Source organism: Helianthus annuus, chromosome 9 (genome assembly GCF_002127325.2).
Source record: "Helianthus annuus cultivar XRQ/B chromosome 9, HanXRQr2.0-SUNRISE, whole genome shotgun sequence".
NCBI lineage: Eukaryota > Viridiplantae > Streptophyta > Magnoliopsida > Asterales > Asteraceae > Helianthus > Helianthus annuus.
In genome coordinates this window covers 160,629,975-160,649,196 of record NC_035441.2, presented here as the reverse complement: position 1 = coordinate 160,649,196, position 19,222 = coordinate 160,629,975, and the positions used below count along the sequence as shown (strand labels likewise).

At 38.4% G+C, this 19,222-nt stretch overlaps 1 protein-coding gene and 1 long non-coding RNA gene across 3 annotated transcripts; both read right to left on the bottom strand.

The window, feature by feature from the left end:
• Positions 1-12,527: 12,527 nt before the first annotated feature.
• On the bottom strand, positions 12,528-15,083 carry LOC118482200. The gene is made up of 4 exons (XR_004867673.1): positions 13,885-15,083; positions 13,681-13,769; positions 12,940-13,067; positions 12,528-12,862 (listed from the first exon to the last, which is right to left on the bottom strand). It is a non-coding gene; the product is annotated as an uncharacterized LOC118482200 (long non-coding RNA).
• Positions 15,084-15,373: 290 nt separating this feature from the next.
• LOC118482199 lies at positions 15,374-18,504 on the bottom strand. 2 transcript variants are annotated; one of them, XM_035977781.1, is made up of 6 exons: positions 18,327-18,504; positions 17,925-17,982; positions 17,549-17,684; positions 16,792-16,852; positions 16,577-16,696; positions 15,374-15,908 (listed from the first exon to the last, which is right to left on the bottom strand). In XM_035977781.1, exons 1-6 carry the CDS (start codon positions 18,346-18,348, stop codon positions 15,823-15,825), a joined length of 483 nt encoding a protein of 160 aa, XP_035833674.1. In that variant the 5' UTR covers positions 18,349-18,504; the 3' UTR covers positions 15,374-15,822. The 2 variants fall into 2 exon arrangements, with proteins under 2 accessions (XP_035833674.1, XP_035833675.1); XM_035977782.1 differs by having other exon boundaries at positions 15,799-15,919.
• Positions 18,505-19,222: the final 718 nt, after the last annotated feature.

Here is a 19,222-nt window from a genome sequence, read left to right as displayed (position 1 = left end):
CCTTGAAGCATAGGCAATCACCTTGCCCTTCTGCATAAGCACACACCCCATGCCTGTGTGTGATGCATCGCAGTAAACTACGAATTCATCTGTACCTTCAGGTAGTGTCAACACAGGTGCGTTGCTCAGCTTTTGCTTTAGTATTTCGAAGGACTCTTGTTGCTTTGGGCCCCAAATAAACTTTTCTTTCTTCTTGGTTAGAGAAGTCAAGGGCGCAGCAATCCTCGAAAAATTTTCAATAAACCTCCGGTAGTATCCTGCTAACCCCAGGAAGCTACGAATTTCGGTAGGCGTCTTTGGCTCTTGCCAGTTCATGACCGCCTCTACCTTAGCGGGATCCACTTGGATACCACGCTCACTCACAACGTGACCTAAAAACTGAACCTCTCGTAGCCAGAATTCACATTTCGAGAATTTGGCGTAGAGTTTCTCACGCTGTAGTAATTCGAGAATGCAACGGAGGTGCTTCTCGTGGTCAGCTTGGTTCTTGGAATATATAAGGATATCGTCGATGAAGACTATGACAAATTTGTCTAAATACGGCTTGCAGACGCGATTCATGAGATCCATGAACGCAGCCGGTGCATTTGTGAGCCCAAAAGGCATCACTAGGAACTCGTAATGACCATAGCGAGTCCTAAATGCTGTCTTATGTACATCCTCATCTCTGACCCTTAGCTGATGATAGCCCGACCTCAAGTCGATCTTCGAGAAATAGCTTGCTCCTTGCAGTTGGTCGAACAGATCATCGATCCTTGGCAAAGGATATCTGTTCTTTATGGTAACTTTATTTAGCTCTCGATAGTCGATGCACAACCGCATCGATCCGTCCTTCTTCTTTACAAATAGGACTGGTGCTCCCCAGGGAGATGAACTAGGTCTTATAAAACCTTTCGCCAGCAGTTCATCCAACTGGGTCCTCAGTTCTTTCATTTCCGTTGGAGCTAGCCTGTAAGGCGCTCTTGCTATCGGAGCCGCTCCCGGGATGATGTCTATTCTGAACTCCACTTGTCTATCTGGTGGCAAACCAGGTAGTTCTTCAGGAAAAACCTCGGGATATTCAGAAATGACAGGAAGATCCTCGATCTTCGGCTTAGGTTCTTCTATTATCACCTGAGCCATGTAAATTACGCAGCCTCTGTTCAAACACCTTGAAGCTTTGAGCATAGATACGTCCTCGGGTAACCCGTACTGCGTATCTCCTCGAATGGTAAGCGATTCGCCACTCGGAGTCTTTACTACTATGTGCCTATTGCCACAAATGATTTGGGCCTGATTACGGGATAACCAGTCCATGCCTAGCACAATGTCGAAACCCGCTAATTTGAAGGGAAGTAAGGATAAAGGAAAAGAATGATTCCTAATGGATATCTCACATCCCTCTAAGACAGTGGAGACGGTTTCTATCGTGCCGTCTGCTAGCTCTACTTCGTATTTCACATCAAGGGTTTTGATAGACATATTTAGTAGTTGGCAAAATTTCTGGTCTACAAAGGATTTATCAGCGCCAGAATCGAATAGTACTCTTGCAAATATATTATTTACGAGAAAAGTACCTGTAAGTACGTTGTCGTTCTGGACCGCTTCCTTTGCATCCATGCGAAAAACTCTCGCATTTGACTTCTTGGTCTCCTCCGCCTTTTTGGCGTTCTTAGGGCAGTTGCTCTTGATATGCCCCTTTTCATTGCAACCATAGCAGGTTGCGTCTTTGATTTTCTTGCAATCCACAGTCTTATGATCCTTGGACTTGCATCGTCCACAGGAAAAAGTCTTTGGTTGTGACTGAGAACTCGATGCAAACCTGCACTTCCCAGAGTGGGGTTTCTTGCAGATTTTGCAGTTGGGCCTTTCACCAGCTTGCCCATCTTTCTTCGCCTCCGACCCTCTTTTGCCTTCACCGTTTCCACGGTGCTTCTTCCCTGATCTTCGTGAGGTATCATCCTCACGTTTTCTCTTCTCCGCCTCCTTGCTCCTTAGTGTCCTCAGACGGACAGCGTCTAAGGTGAGAGACAAGGAGAGGTCAGTAACTGACCTAAAGGTCGTTGGCCGGGAGGCCTTTACACTCGCCTTTATCGCGGGCTCCAAGCCCCCAATGAAACGGGCGATTCTTCGGGGTTCTGGTGTCACAAGGTATGTGACCAGGCGAGACATCGTATTGAAGCTCGTCAAATATGCCTGGCAGTCCAGGTTCGTCATTACCAGTGACACAAAGTCAGCCTCGATCTTCTCAACCTCATGCTGAGGGCAGTAGTTTTCCTTAATGAGAGCAATAAATTCCTCCCATGTCATCTTGTACAAAGCAGACTTACCTGATGCCTGCACCAACGCTCTCCACCACGCCAGGGCCTCGCCCTTAAATGACTGGGACACATACTTCACCACATCCCTCTCTGCACACCCGCTGATGTCCACAATAGTGTCCATCTCATCTAGCCAGGTGATACAATCAACAGCACCTTTCTCCCCTGTAAATTCCCGGGGCTTACAAGATACAAAGTATTTGTAGGTGCAACCCTTAACATTTGATGCATCAGTATATTCTTTATCGCGATGAACGCTGTTCTCAGTGGACGAGTGTTTGTCGTCATCTTTCTTGGGTGGAGAGGGTGGTTTGGAGTGTGTCTTTGGTTTAGAGGGTGGTTTTGATACGGTTCTGCCTTGGGACTCAGTATATTGACGATCAAGAGCTGCCTGAACAGCATTGTCAATCAGAGCCTTTAGCTGTGCGCCTGTCAGATGCACTGGCGCGTTGTCGTAGTCATCTTCATTTGTATGGCTGTTCTCTCCATTGGGATCCGCCATTGTAACTTGAATCTGCTACAGAAGATAACAAAATTTTATTCAGGAGATTATTATATAATTGTCTTTTATGACAATTTGTCAACCATGGTAACAGAGACCATATTTGGTTAACTTTTTACTTCATTACATATTAGGATTTGAGTATATCCTATTTCAGCTATATCAATAATAGTGGCGGCATAAAGCCTAATCACGAGGATGTTTTATACTATTAGCCGAGATTTCAGAGAATCAAAGGCATAGAGATTTGAACCGTAGTCATTTTATCTCTTTCTGACAGGGAGTCATAGACCACCACTGCCCTTTTGTCTTTATAAGACAATTATTACGGCCCATAGGCACTTACACCTCTAATGGATGTTTTGATATGGTCGGCCCGTAGGCACTACATCACTAATGGATGGTTTAATATGATTGGCCGGTAGGCACTACATCACTAATGGATGTTTTAATAGGGTTGGCCCGTAGGCACTACATCACTAATGGATGTTTTAATACGATTAATCACTTGCATAGGTGATTTAACCCACGATTTATAAATCATTTAGTTGGGCTTTGAAATCCTTAAAGGATTATTGTATAAGAATGACGTGCGTGATTTTAACGAATCACATCTGCCATGAATGTCAACGTGCTTGCAGCGGTTAACAGGGAATCTAAATCTTTTAATTAAGTCCTACCATCTTGACCGGATCTTAAAAGACACCAGGCTAGGTTTCACTCGTAAGATTCTTTATCTAGGCAGATCAATTTAAAAGGAATGGTTTTGATTTATTTCATACATATTAAAACAAAACTCATAACATACATTCCAAAATCTCAAATACAATTACATATTGCCCTAAACGGGTCTTTCAAATAGTACATACCTCCATAGAGGTTTAAAATAAGTGACAAGTCCACGCAGGGACTAATACAAGATAGGTGTCCATGCAAGGACTAAAGATAAGTCCACGTAGGGACTGAAATACGATAAGTGTCCACGCAGGGACTTATTTCAAAGTAGAAATTACATTAGTACAACTATTAAGGGCTAATGGTCACGTTTCTTCTTTTTGCCCTTTAGTAGGTTCGCCAAGCCCTTGAGAAATCCTCGGTGGCTCTTTTTCTCTTCTTCGAACTCTCTCTCCACACGATCTAGTCGATGGAGTATCTCTTCCTGTTCAGGAGGAGAGAATCGTGGTTGTGGCGCTTGTTGCGGAACTGGGGGTCTGGGAGGTATTGGATACCCATGAGCTGAGTAGTCCGGTGGTCCCATGTTCCCATGAGCTCCGTCAGGGTAGCGCGCATTATATCTAGCCGACACCACATACGGGTCGCGCTCATAATTGTAGTTGTATTGTGCTTGTGACGGTTCAAACGGGTTGTAAGCCGTTGGACCCGTGTAACCAGGTATGGGTTGGTCATACCCAAATGGTGGCGAATTTGGTGCGGCTGGTGCGGAGTTCGCCTCCTGTATAGGACTTGAAGGTCCTTCTTCCTGTAGTGGCGGATAGTGGCTACTACTAGAGTGTCGAGGGGTGCTGAAGTGGATACCCCCTCCTCCTCGTGCGGACATACGAGCATTTGTCCTCCTACGCCTTGGCGGATCAGGCATTACTGGTTGCGCCGGTGGCGGAGGTGGTGGCGTAACTGCCTCAAAGCGTGAATCCTCAGAGGGATCCTGTGGATGTCGCGGTTGTTGTGATGTCTGTTGAGGTGGCGTGTAGTACCACTCATGTCGGTCGAACAACGCTTGGAAACTGTCTGGTCCTTGATAGGGTGTGCCATGGAAGGACGACCCATCAGAGACTTCTATCGGATGCGTGGGCGTACCACGAGCAGGTTCAGTTGGATCAGTATCTTCATCCATATGGTCTTCGGAGAAGTGATCTTGCGGCCCTAATGGAACAAAGCCTGAAGGTTCCTGTATGTAGTCAGCCGGATTAAACTGACCTATGAAGTATGGAGTAGGGTCGTCGTAATTCCGGTGCGATACCGAACGTTGTAGAGGTATGAAGGAAGGTTGTGGGTTGTTGGGATCATTCTCTGAGTTTGGCCCAAAGGAGTGCCGGTAGGATGGCGTTGAGCTGTGCGAGGTGGAATGCCTCGCGGGTTCGTAAAGATCTCTTCGTCGTTGTGGTTCTTCGCTCCTTGTCATCGAAGGATGTCTTGTACCTGATGGTCCGGCTTCGTTATCGTGATGTGTCACGACATCTCCTCTGCCTCTTCTTCCCCTTCCTCTTCCTCGGAATATAACAGGTGGCATTTTTCCTGCTTTATAAAACTTTAAATACCAATAATAAAAGAAAAAGACAAAATTGGAATAACAATTCGAATTTGTCCTAAGTTCTTGTCTAGACTCAAGTATGTGCAATTGTGTCATTGAGATTAAACACATTAGGATAGTGTTTAATTCACTCAATGTTGGCTCTGATACCAACCTGTCACACCCCGATTTCCACGTGTCTCACCAGTGGGCCCGGTGGGGGATTACCGTGACGATGTTGGCAACAATATAGTCAAACCACACAATTATATAAATGCACAGCGGAAGCTTAAGATAAATATATAAACTTCAACCTCTGGTTGTAATATCAAATGTATTACAGAAGTTGAATATATCCACAGTGGATCAAAATAATAAATATTGTTCATTCAGATGCAGCATCGAGTTTGCGAGACTATGTACGATGCTTAGGACGCCTATACCAGCCCATTTCGTATAGTACCTGCACTTAATCTTTTTGGGGAAAATACGTCAGTTTACACTGGTAAATACATTCAACTGACACATTTGAAAATGTTTATTAAAATTGATTTGAATGCACAAGGCACAAACTCTTTTATAACTTGGGAAAATTATTAAAATCTTGTGAACGTTTTACATGTTCTTTTATGCGTTCAGTAGCCCGGGTCGTGCCGGGTTAAAGATTTATAGACACACCACATTGCGTAAAACCGTAGTATAAAAACCAACGGCTACGTCTTTTAATTTAATGTCGACAATATATACCGGGTGTACGCCTACACCGGGATGTCGATGGTCGTGGCCATTTCGTAAAATGATGCCAAGGATATCCGGGACAACGGTCATTAAACCCCCCAAAGGCTTTTAAGAAACAAAACTGTTTAAATGAGCCAATCATATTATTTAATTAACCACCTAAGCGATGGAAAAATATAATGCTCAATCAAGCGGTATTAACATACCGTAACCCAAGCCCATATAGGGGAAATAAGTTAAAGTATTTACCTTTGCAAGTATATTTCCTTAATTTGATTTAGTCACCGATAGCTTTTACTGGGCTCCTAATCTGGAACGAAGGTTTTAATTAACCTCTTAGAATCCTAACGAGTCTTTATAATGGCCGTAGCCTAGACCGGTTGGTTCCGATATGTGAATACGGTTTAATCGCGCGAAAAGGCGAAAACCGAGAATGGAGTGTGATTCTGACCCAACAAGTTCAGAGACTTGTTTTATATGGGTTTATGGTTCACACTCTGGATTTTGGGGTTCAAATAATATAATTTGACCCGTATCGGCTAAATTATGAAAACTAGTTTCATAAGCCGAACCGTGCGCGCAATAGGCGAAACGGTTAACCATGAGAGTCTTACGCTTATTTCCTAAGTCAATATGCCTTAAAGAGGTTGTGGTATCAGTAGGATACCTCCCGTGATGCCCGTAACGAGTTTAAGTTATTATTATGCCCCGTAGGGGCTTTTCGGTCATTTTAAAGACTTTTAAAGGGCTTTTCGAGTTCTACAGGAAATCTGAGTTTCCCGAACAGTTTATAAAGTCTAAAATACTTTATTTATTATTTAAAATCAGTAGCAACTGGAATCGGGTCAAAAGACCTTGTAGAACTCAAGTTTTGGCCGAAAAGGGCATATTCGGTAATTACCGAACCGTAGCCATAACCGCAGGTTATGAGCAAGGTAAAAATTATTAAAAATCTTTAAAATTCCCAAAATATTATTTTATTACAGTGGGTAAAAGTTTTGGTGACGACATCTTGGTTTAGATAGGCGTTATGCTTATCGCGCCGTTTATTACAAAAGTTTACTTTAATTGCGCTATTTAGCATAACTCTCATTCTAGACCTCGGATTGACGCGAAACTTTAAGGACATGCTTATAATTTAATAAGCAAGGTTCTGGTCCGTTCACGTGTCCGAAATACTCGTTTTATTTTCAAAATGGCGTTACGGTCAACTTTTAGGCGATTAACGGAAATGTGTAAAAGACTCGGATATCTCATGAACCGATCACATCATGTAACCTGGTCCTAATAGAGTCCTAAGGTATATCTATACCTCACTAAAACGGGTCAGAACTGAAGTCAAAGCAAAAGTCAAACTTTCGCGACATTCGGCTCCGAACCGGGTCAATATAGCAAATGGTCGATTCAAACGAACGCAAACAAGTTTACATACTTATTTTCATGTTTTATGATTATCAAAACAGGTTCCATAACATGTACATTACAGATTATGTGCAAAATGGCAAAACGACTTTCTGTTGACTTTTTAAGTGCGCGTTTGACTCGATATTTGACATAGTTAGAGTGGTGATCAGAGGGAACCCTTTTAGGGGTTTATTATCCTCATAAATACCAACTCATAACCACTTTTGATTCGTCATAAGACTGAACCATCACTGATTTAATTAAAAGTCAAACCGTATTTACGACGGTTTGGTTTCTAGCCATTTACTAAGCATAAAATGAACTACCATTGTTCTAAGCAACTTACAGAAGTTGAGAGCTGATTATAGAGCAGAGAAGATGACTTGGAAGCTCTTGAAATGATCAGATAGAAGTGTTTTGAGTTGTGATGAACTTATGGACATAACCTTGCTATTTATAGCCAATGTCAAGGTCCAAGATCATCACACAAGGGTCTACAAGTGCCCTTGGATGAATGGCAGGTGCCCCTAAGTGATATGGGTCGAGCATAGGGTGCCCATACCTCATTTATTGGTTGTTGGTCGTTCAAAGGCTCCAAAAGGCATGTAGTTACAACTTTCTGCATCTGGGCGTCCCACGCGGCCCGCATGGGAGTTCCATGCACTTCTAATGCGGGTCGCCTGAGTTTCAAATATCAGGCGCGTAAAAGAGGAGGCTCGCGGCCTGCCTCAACTTAACCCAATCCTTTACGCGGGTCGCGAGAGGTTAAAATTTCAGGATTTTTAAATCTTTTGTCATGATTACGAAATCCTGGTAATTAATAACGAAATCTTTCGTAATGATTTACCTGACCTTTCGGGTTTGAAGGGGTAACTTTGCGGTTTGGCCCTCGGTTAATTACAACTAAGGACCTCGTGTTATTTACCCGCGTTGTTAAGTCCCCGGTTAGTTTATTGATTATTCAGAAAGCCTTAACTTTCATTATTAACGCTTTTAACCCTTCTCATACGAGTTCGATCATATCTTTCTCGTTTTAAAACGGAACTTCGTGGAATTTATACAGTATATTCTAGTGAGCGTATAATACTGTTACGAAGCCTCGGGAGCGTTAAAGGGTCACTCAGAGGTATAATTAAACATGTTGACACAGTTAACCCCTGTAGCTTGTAATCTCTCACTTTCTTCCGCGTTTCGCTTCCGTACGATCCATGATTTATTCGTTTGAAGGTACAAGCACCATTTAGGGTTACTATACAGTATATTTACCCTTGTTTGACATTTATAACCCTCGAATTTATATACTTTCAAGGTTTGTCAAAATTAGTCCTTTATTTAACATCAATGCCACGTGTAAACAAATGACACGTGTTAACACATTATTGGACACAAAAATTCGAGGTGTTACATCACTCTACCGTTCTCATATTCCAGGTAAGTCCTCCTCCATCACTGGACAGATTGGATTCAACCACTGTGTCAATGCGTTCCCGCACGGACATAAGCAGGTTGTTAGCTAATGGGGGTTTTGATAAGGGTAATGGTCACTCACGGTCGATGCTGACACGAGATCTGGGACCATACCCCTTCAAGTCCCCCCAGTCGAGTGTTGCTGCCATATGCAAGTTGCATGTGGGAGGAGTACTGGACTATGGTGTTTAGAAGGTAGTTTGGAGTCTGGAGAAGATCCTAGGCTATGTGGATGGTCTTTGCTCTTTGTAAATCAAGCTGGAGGTTTGGAAGGGTCATTTGATGCCTCTTCCGTACCGGTGAGAATGTTTCGCCTGATGCGAAATTCTCAGCCTCGGGTTGGGTGCCACCTGTTGGTGTGTCGAACCAACCTTGAGACCTTGCTGGGCATATGCACAAACTTCGAACCAATCTCTGAGATGGTGGTTGAAGGTGTGCACAAACTTCGAACCAACCTTTGAGGTGGTGAATGAAGAAGAGAGTTTTCTGATGTCATGATTGGACATCAAATCATGGTCCCTTTTGTGGGGTGTTCATGTTCTTCCAATTAGCTCTCTAGTAACCGCAAGTCCTTTGCGGTTACCTCGTTGCTTGACATTGTTGGCCACGGTTGTGGGAACAACTTTGAGTACTTGCGTCATTGTTGGTCATGTTTGGTCGAACAATGTGATTCTGGATAACGGTCAAATAAACATGGTCATAGGCATGGTAATGCCCACCATTGTTTATTCTATCCGGCTTACAAGTAGGGTAACAAAGTCATAAGCAGACTTGTTACCGCTTGTTCGATCGCTTGTTGTTCGACGAGATCTCGTATGATCATTGGGAATCTCGTCCGCATCTCTTCCTTAGCCACCTGTAACAACCCTCACCCGAAACTATAAATTATTATCTTATTTAACCTATAGGAAACCCTAATTAAGACACCCAAGTAATTTAGCATAAACCCTAAAAATTTTAGAACAATCAGAATCAGGATCAGGACCCCTAAAACTCAGGGGGGGGGGGTAAACCCTAGCTTACGATTATCCATATAATACGCTGTCTAAATTGAATTTATAAAAACTGTCGACTCACCTGAGCTAGTTGGACACGTACCTACCCTACCCTAAAAATGACATCCCAGGCGATACGCGGGAGGTTCCCCGAATTCTTCCGCGACACGCGGGAGATGCAAATTTTCAGTATAAATAGAGGGCCTTGGGACTTGAATCTGGGAGTTGAAACGACGTAGAAATTCCAATTCTACGCTGAGTTATAGTTCAATTACTATAAAATCACTAATTAGTAGAGGGGATGCTGCTACGATACAGGGTATTAACTCGATCGCTATTACGATTCATTTTCCGAGATCAATATATCCAATGGATGTTTAAGTGCCGCCCACATTAGGGTTATACTTTGTCGTTCGTCGTTAAATCGATGGATGTTTAAGTATCGCACTTTGTCGTTTGTTGTGAGAATTTGATCTCGTGAGTTATCGTAATTGTTGTATTAAGTTACTTACCTAGTTCGTATGCACTAGGTTACAAGGCTAAATCAATAGGCTAAGCTCTGCATGTATAAATCTGCAATATATCAAGGCTTATCTGTAGACTAAACTTTGGCCGTATGAATCTGCATAATTATAATGTGAGTCATTCTTCTTTTTATTAACTGTTTTACAATACTCCAAATCATTTTTCAGAGTTATAATTACAGTGATTAAGTTTATGTAATCACCAAATTACAGCCGGTATGTGGGGTATTGTGCACAATATTATTATTATTATTATTGTTTCCTTCACATTAGGTGGGCGAGCCTAAAGTGATATATGTCACTCATTGGGACAGCCAATGGTGATATGACCACAGTCACAGAGCTGGTCTGTGACAAATACCTATTCTTGAAAGTTGGTTGATAATAAACATATGTAAAAACTCTTGATACTGTGAATTATAACAAATGTGTCGTTTTCAGTAAACTGAATGATTCACTCAGTATTTCCCGCTGACAAAACCTTTTTAAAACGCGTTTCAGGTAATTACAAGTAGATTGGAGTAAGGAGTGGATCCGACACTGAAAGATTTCAAGAAGTGGCTTATTTTATTAAGTAAATCAAATTAAGAAATATTATTTTTATTAAAAGCTACCTTTGTAAAACAGGGAATTTATTTCATCTATTTTAATAAAATCCGGTGTTTCTAAACTCTGATATTTTCCTAACTCACGGTCCTGATGAAATTTCCGCTGCAATGTTTTTCAAAATAATCACCGGTACCACTGGACTGCTCACGGCTCCCGATTCCGGCCCGGCTAGGATCGGGGGTCGTGACAGAAGGTGGTATCAGAGCTAAGCCACTGCTTTAAGCCTATAAGTGTTGTGATAATGATACTTAAGCTTAAATAAAAGAGTTAGGAGATTGCTATTAACGGGTAGCACATCTGATAACATTTAGACTTGAACATAAGAAAAGATGCCTTAGTATAAGCTAAGCCACTTGTTTATGCAATTAGGTGTTATAATAATACCTAAGTTTAAAACGGAAAATTTGAAGCTTAATATTATCTGATAGCACTCCGGATGATATTTAGACTTGAATTTAAGAATTTTGCCTTAAATAAACTTTAAAGGTAAATTACTTATATAAATACAACTAGGCTATCACCCGGGAACATCCCGGGTTAGGAAAATTTAGTTTTCAATAATAAAAGGAACATAAACAACATTTTGAAAGTCATTAGTATCTTCTTTCCCTTCTCACAATAATTTATTTGTTCCGTTTCATCAGTATCCTAAACTTGTCTCCATGTATATTTATAGTTTTCGTGTAATGCTAATAACCTTTTAATTCTTAATGAAATCTCATTTAAAAAGTGTTCCGTAAACCGATACAAAATGTTATATTGCTTGTTTTTAGATTATATTATATTATTCTTTTAGTTGAATTTTCAACTAATAAAATTCATAAACATATTACAAACGTATTGTATGAAATTATATGTATTTTGTTTTTTTCTTTTATTAAGACTCATCGATTAATGTTAAACTTGGTACTCTGATCATTGTGATGAAATCCTTACACGACAAATGTTAAGTTGATTAAATCGAAAGGAAAAAAAATATTGGTTAAAAAATATTGGTTGAAAAGTGGGTACACAAGCTACTTCTCTAAATTTTAACCATGTATGCATCGAGTAAACCCAAAATGACGTTTTGTTGAATAATTGCCGCAAATCACTTCGAGATATTAGTTGTTCCTCAATAACGTGATCGGCTAGTGATAAGACATGTAGTCGAGTTCCGCAAGACTATTAGCAATACATAAAAAAAAGGGATCAGCGAGACACCACAAGAGTACATACAAAATATAAGTGGCATTATAACATTTATATATAAAAAGAATACATACAAAATATAAGTGGCATCATAACATTTATATATATTTTTTATACCACATAATATAATTGGCTCGACTGCAGGTCCTATCACATACCTATTTTTACCGTCCAGATTTATATGTCCGAACCGGTTAAGTCAAACCACTTACAACAAAAATCTAGTAATTATTCATAACTTCATCATCAGGTGATCGTATAAAGATCTCTCATCTCTTTACATATCGAGCTTTTATCAAGTAAACGTTTAAACCATTCATAATTTTTCATCCATTTGGCTGTTTGTACATATCAGCCTCCTACAGACCCAATATTTAACCCAAAAGTGCACAATAATAAAAAACAGACCCAATATTTAACCCAAAAGTGCACAATAATAAAAACTGTGTGAGAATTTATCACCGGAGGCAACCCGGACAGGAAAATTTAAATTACATCAATCACAAATGTATCAATAAAACTAATGCAAATAAAGTAACATTACATAAATTAGTAGCAAAGTGGATTGTATTATTAGGTATGAAGTTTTCTTTATAAGATGTGTATAAAAACATCAAGAAAATGACAAATAATGTTACATTTACAATTTACTAAAAGTATCATAAACTCAGTCCGGTTGGTGTAGCACGCCCTGCCACATCCAACGTTATAGATGCAAGTCCTCTTTGATTTAACAGACACATAAAATTTAATAACCTTGAAGTCACTTCATAAATCATAAACAAAGTGACATCCATATATCATTGAAAGTTCATCCTTCCACATTTCTTCCAACTCCATACTCTCCTTTTTGCGGCCAACCCATACACAATTGGTCTCCCAATCTACAATATCATAAGATATCATGAGTAGGATGGTTATAAGAGATAGCAAGAGATATGATCGAACTAAAAAGTAGTACCTAAGGATCAAGTTTTACATCGCTCACGTGACAAATTATCCACATAAATATTTCCTTAAGTAGCCATACTTTTTATATCCAAATATTAACCGTTGTGCAAATTGCCTACCACTCGAATAAATGTAGACCTGATTCAAACATATACAAGAGCCTGTTAGGGTTGTAAATGTAGTTGCAAACATGTAAACTTTTAGTTGGAATCTACTTTTATACCTGAAGCATGTCTTTTTACAAAATCTTGAGAAACATCATAAAAAAAATACATTTTATTTCATTTTTCTAAAACTTGGTGCGTCAAATAGTGCCCCTGGAACTGCTTTAGTAAAGTAATTCTCAAAGGGAATCTCTTTTTTCTCCATCCCTATATTTGTTTATTTATGTAGTTATATGAAAGGTTAAAGAAAGACATTGTTCAGTGGTTAAATATAAGGATGAGCATTTGGTACCGAGTACTGGTACTGAACCGGTAGCGGTACCGAATTTCCCGTACTAATTTTTTTCGGTATGGATTCGGTATCAGTACCAGTTCGATACGGTTCGGTAAAATATCATTTTTTACCTTCAAATACCAGTATCGTACTTACCATTTTTGATGCTGGTACCGATACCCAATTTACCATGGTATAGTTTTATACAATTATTATAAAATTATAAATCTGATATGCTTTTAAAAACATGTATTTACCCTTACAATTTGAATGTATATGGGACATGAAGAGTGATTGAAAGTAGGAATGATACCTAATCGTAATCAGCAGCTGCACCCGATGCTGTTCCCAATGCCTCCTGAATTTGCTTCATATTTTGAGTTTATCCATAGTCTCGTCAACCTCACCAATATTTAGAAGTTGTAGTTTTAAAAAATGATGATAAAATACTCTGTATAAAGTGAAAGAAGAAAACAAAGAGAAATTGTAAATTCTAGGTAACATGAACACACAATACCTTTCGGAAGGCAATTGTTTTCTTTGCTCTTTCTTGGCCGGCTCCCGATCCATGAGTCTGCAAAAAATAATATTTCTTAATATCAAGTAACAAAAAATATGGAAAGCTTGGTAATAATTATAAACATAACGTAAGTGGTGAAAGATATTTGATGGTGCGTAGAGAACAACCAAAATTAGAATGATGTAATTATTCATATGAACGTGACTATCTAACCTCTTTTTTTTACAAGAAAAATTGGACATCTTGTAAACACACTATCCTTTTGCACATGAAAACGGGTAATAATCATGTAAAACGTCCAAATATGTTTGAAAACCTAAAAGTAGTGCGCCAAATATAATCCCAGCTGCAATGGCACGATGCCACGCGACCAAATTATGTTCATTTATTATATGTAATAGATGAAAAAAACTTGGGCCATGTGTCAGCTTGATATTGCATTTCCCTCTCCGCCAACTAACTATATCGGCTCTTGTGTTTTTTGCTTTGTCGAACTTTTCGCCTGTGTATTCCAATAGTAAATTATTTAAAAAGAGATATAATAGAATGCTAATCGAACGCAAATGCAAACCTACTCATAGTTTAGTTACAAAAGACACTTGGTTTGGGTGTGCAATTGGTTACACATCTAATTTCCAGGATGGGTTAACCTGAAACGCTTTTTATCCATAACTTGATTTTCTTAATTAATAAATATTTACATGCCTATTAAAGCTTGTATATATCTAATCTAATCCAGAAACAATTTTTCTTTTTCTTTTTTATATAAGAGAAAAAAAGAGCAGTTCTAGATATGCACATGAACAACTTAAACTCCTAGATCCACCCATGTAAAGGTTTTGGCTTAGTACAGAAAACAACAACCTTCTAGTTATGCAGTAACATGTCTACTTACAACCCATTAACAGTCCAGTTATGCGGGAAGTGTAGACCAAATAGCCTGCTCAGAGGGAGTGCTTTACTCTTATTTTACATTATTTTTATTTAAAACTAAAAGTTATATAAATAAACATATATAACAGGTGTTGCATACCTTCCATGTATGAGCACTAAAGATGTCAAAGAGACCAAGTTTTCCCCATACTGAACTGCTAATCAACTAACAAAAGAAAAAGTTTCAAACAAATCAAATACGCATCCCCTATCCAACTCACCTTTTTTGACCCATATCTAAAACTACTCAAAGCTCACACTTAAAGCTACTCAATTGACTCGTAATCATATATAGATCTCTACAATGAAACCAAAGATACGAATTGATCAATTAAAAGTTTGAGACCCATCCCTACAATGGGTCAAACGGGTTGAAGTGTATAATACATACAACATCCAGTTATTAATAAATGAACAAAAGAGCAACCACATAATTATAACTAAAAGCAATAAAAAATTGTCCTAAATTCTAATAATACCTTGTTTAATTGGTTCTTTTTCTTCAGAGAACAAAACCGATCCTCACCCATGAAGCGGTAGATGTAAAGCATGAGTATCTAGAAAAATGAAGAAGATCCTTCATGCGAATAACACCTACAATTGTTATAAATCATGTATGTTGATGAGTAGTAATATCCAAAATATAGTTGTTTAGTTACATACACTGCAATAATGGAGTAAGTGTAACCAAGTGCCCCAAATGTCTCTTCATTTGTTTTTTTTTAAATGGATCCCAAACATGCCCTGACAAGTAATAACATGAGATAATCTACTAATTGTGGGTTAGCTTCTCTTGACCTATGCTTAGCAAAACATTAAAAAGGAAAGCATGATAAGTAGAGCTGGCAATTTTGACATGTTCACTTATTAAAGGCCCGATCGAGACATGTACCTTCCAACGAAGTATATATACAGCACAAGAATCTCGGGAGTTGTACGACTGGACATATCTTTTGTTCTTAAGAAATTATCGTGAATAACATCGCTTCTTACTTTCACATTTTACTTTACATAGTCCAAAATTTCACCAGTAAAGGAATGATTTGCATCCTTATTGTCCTTTAGTTCATTACCTGAAAGTTGACATTCTTGGAACAAACTGACACATTAGTTAAATTAGTGACATAGTGAAAATACCAAGATTATTTAATTTAAACAAACACCATATTGAGAAATCATATTGTATACTTCGATTTTTTTTTTTTGCAAAACTTAAAAAAACAATTTAAAGAAAGTGCACAAAAATTGCAATTTAATTAATTTTCTCTTATGAACACCATCAACCATTACTAACAATCAGTGGCGGATCTTGCCCGTTGAACGTCCCAGGGCCGAAAGACACGGACACTAAAAAATGCCCGGGCCGAACATCTTATATATAAAAAATTTCGATTGAAATGCGGAAAATTAGCAGTACGGCCGAAAAACTTGCCAGGGTCGTGGCCCTGGCACATGCCTTCTAAGAACCGCCCATGCTAACAATGCATTAGCAAATGTTCCTTGTGGATTTTTCTTTTTCATATCTCATTATTTCAAATACTATTTTTATCACTCTTATAGAATACATACATATAAGTTATTTACTCAAATTATACATCCACATCGGTATTCACATCAAATTAAAAGCAAAACACCAGCGAGTTAGCAACTGGAGCTTGGTTATGGTCATGGCGTAAGCCCACTATACATCAGTTTATGTTACAGGGGTAAATATGAAATCTCAATATGTTTAACGGATTGCGTGTTTTCTACTTACTGGTTGCAGTTCGCTTCCCTATTAATGATTCAATATGAGTTACATTTGCAATAATTGCAAGGATATCATCTGAAGTGATTTTAGGGATGTGCAAGGTGCGATTCAGTTCGGTTTTGACTCCTGCAAACATATAAGAAAAACATTTAGATTTTAGGAACAGAACATTTGGTTTACTGATTTTGGGGTTCCCGGACAATGCAGCAGGGAACACTTACCGCTTTCTTTGCTACTGGAAGTGTCAATTTTGTAACATTTTGTACAAGATTTAGCCTTCTCCTGCAAACACATTAGAAAAACACATATGTGAAGATGCAAAAAATATCAATTCCATCATTTCGCCATCTTTGAAGTGACCTTTAGACACAACATCAGCTAACGGTTCCACATGTTTTTCTCCATCAAATGCAAACTTAAAAACACAAATTAGATATTTACGCCTATGAAATGAACCTGGGAACAACTTTGATCAATATAAAAGATTTAACAATAAGTTATATTATTAGAAAATTCAATTTCTAGAAAAAATGGTTGTGCTGGATTTAACTATGGGTTAGATTATTAGAAGAAGAAACTAAAAAAGAGATTCTTATAAAGTCCTCAAATTGAGTTGTACGACCTAATTCATTGGTGAAATGTCCAACACTAAGCACTTACATGGAGACATAAGGTCTCTAACTTAACGAATTAAAGTACACCAGTTCAATCAAATTCAAAAGCACCAAAAACACATTTAATATAAAAAGGGAAAACAAAACCCCAATTACTATAAACCATTAGCAACTTCTGCAAAAAGCTTTAAATTATTAGATGTATACCAAAAAAACACACTTAATAAGAAAAAAAACATGGAAATCAAAACGAGAATTACCATGAGTCGTTGGAAATGGTTCACTTGAATCAATAGTGAGTCAAAATCAATATCAATAATAAATAACAAAAGGAAAGCCAAGAAACCACATGAAAGTTGCCTACGATTTGCGAAGAAGATTTGAGAGATGAAAACCAAGAATCGAATGGCCAAGAAGTCAAATACGATTTGTGAACAGGACTCACAAACGGAGGGATGAGTCTTGAGAGGCTCGTTGTGGCGATGAAATAAAATTTGTATCTGAAAAAAAAAACACGAAAAACATCAATGTCAAACGCTTAATATTAGAATTGATTATCTAGATATTAAATCTTCAAATTTCATATGCTAAAAAATATACTTTAAAACAAAAAAAAAATCAATTCAATCCTTTACAAAGCAACCCCTTCAAAAACTACGGATCTCGTTTCCCTCGTCACCACCAACTTACTCCCATAACAACACAAATCGACTGCATAAAATTCAAATCGAAAGTCTTACCTGCGAGATGAAGATCGAAGATGACTGAAGATCGATTGAACATCAAATACCGACGAACCTAATCCACAATACAAGAAATTAAAAAAAAACATTCAATCAAATAAGAAGAAAAGACTGTACCGTCATAAAGATCAAAACACCTCTATCATTGTGTAATCATCAGATCCAAGACCACGTAAAATTGTATATACTAAAAGCAACCTACCGATCAAAAGTTTTAGTCTAAAGCGATGACATACTAACATACCAAATGATAACACAAATCTAAAACAAAACATTATCAATCAGACGTAAAATAGTATATCTAAATCGATCAAACAATTAGAAGATAAAGTGATATTGCAGACCTAAGACGAAAACCTAAATATAATGTGAAGAACAAAAAAATCGAAATCAAAATACCTCTCAATTGTTGCGTGCTCATCAAATCAAACCAGACAAAAGGAAAACCCAATCATTGTGAATCTTGAGCGTTTCACCCAAATCGCAGTGATGAAACTGGTTTGTGATGGAGGTGTAGGATTTCGCCATTAGGGTTTCTGTAGACGAAGGCGCAGGAAGAGAACGAATTAGGGTTTGTAAGTATCAAATGAGGAGAATGAATGATTTACGTTTATTAGGTACCTTATGTACCCGGGTCAAAAAAACGGGTATGGTTAACCCAATTCGGATCCCGTGTGAAAACATAAGGATTCTCACATTTTCCCGCCAAAAATCCATTCTGGTTGCACCATAACTTGACACGTGTCCCACATCTAATTTATTTATTATATATATAGATGTAATGGATATTGGTATTCCATAAAAATGACGATTAGCAGGCAATAGCACATAATTGCTTCTTGCTTATTGATATTATTTGGTCGGGAATAAGATATGTTAGGGAAATACAAATTTCCTTGATTCTGGATAAAAGCCCTAATGAAAGAGGCACTTTTTGATACTATTTATGGGAAATAGAAAATTTTCTCCGGCAAAACTAGGTATAGAGTAGCAGACTCTCCAGTTTGTCCGGATATACTGAGATTACCTCCCCGGCGCGAACCGGGTAAGACGGGGTATATAATATGTCAAACAAGTGACAAGATTTCCCTAAAATAGCATTATGACCAGATATTTGATTGGTTTTTGGAAATCTGACTTTGTTAATACGTTGACCTGATAAATGGTATGTTTATTTCAGCATGTGAAATATGTGATTATATAGATAGGTATACCTATAAGGAAATCCAAAAACCATAAGGATTGACAATTTGAAATAAAGCACTAGCATCTGTGTCTAGATTTCTTTATCAGGA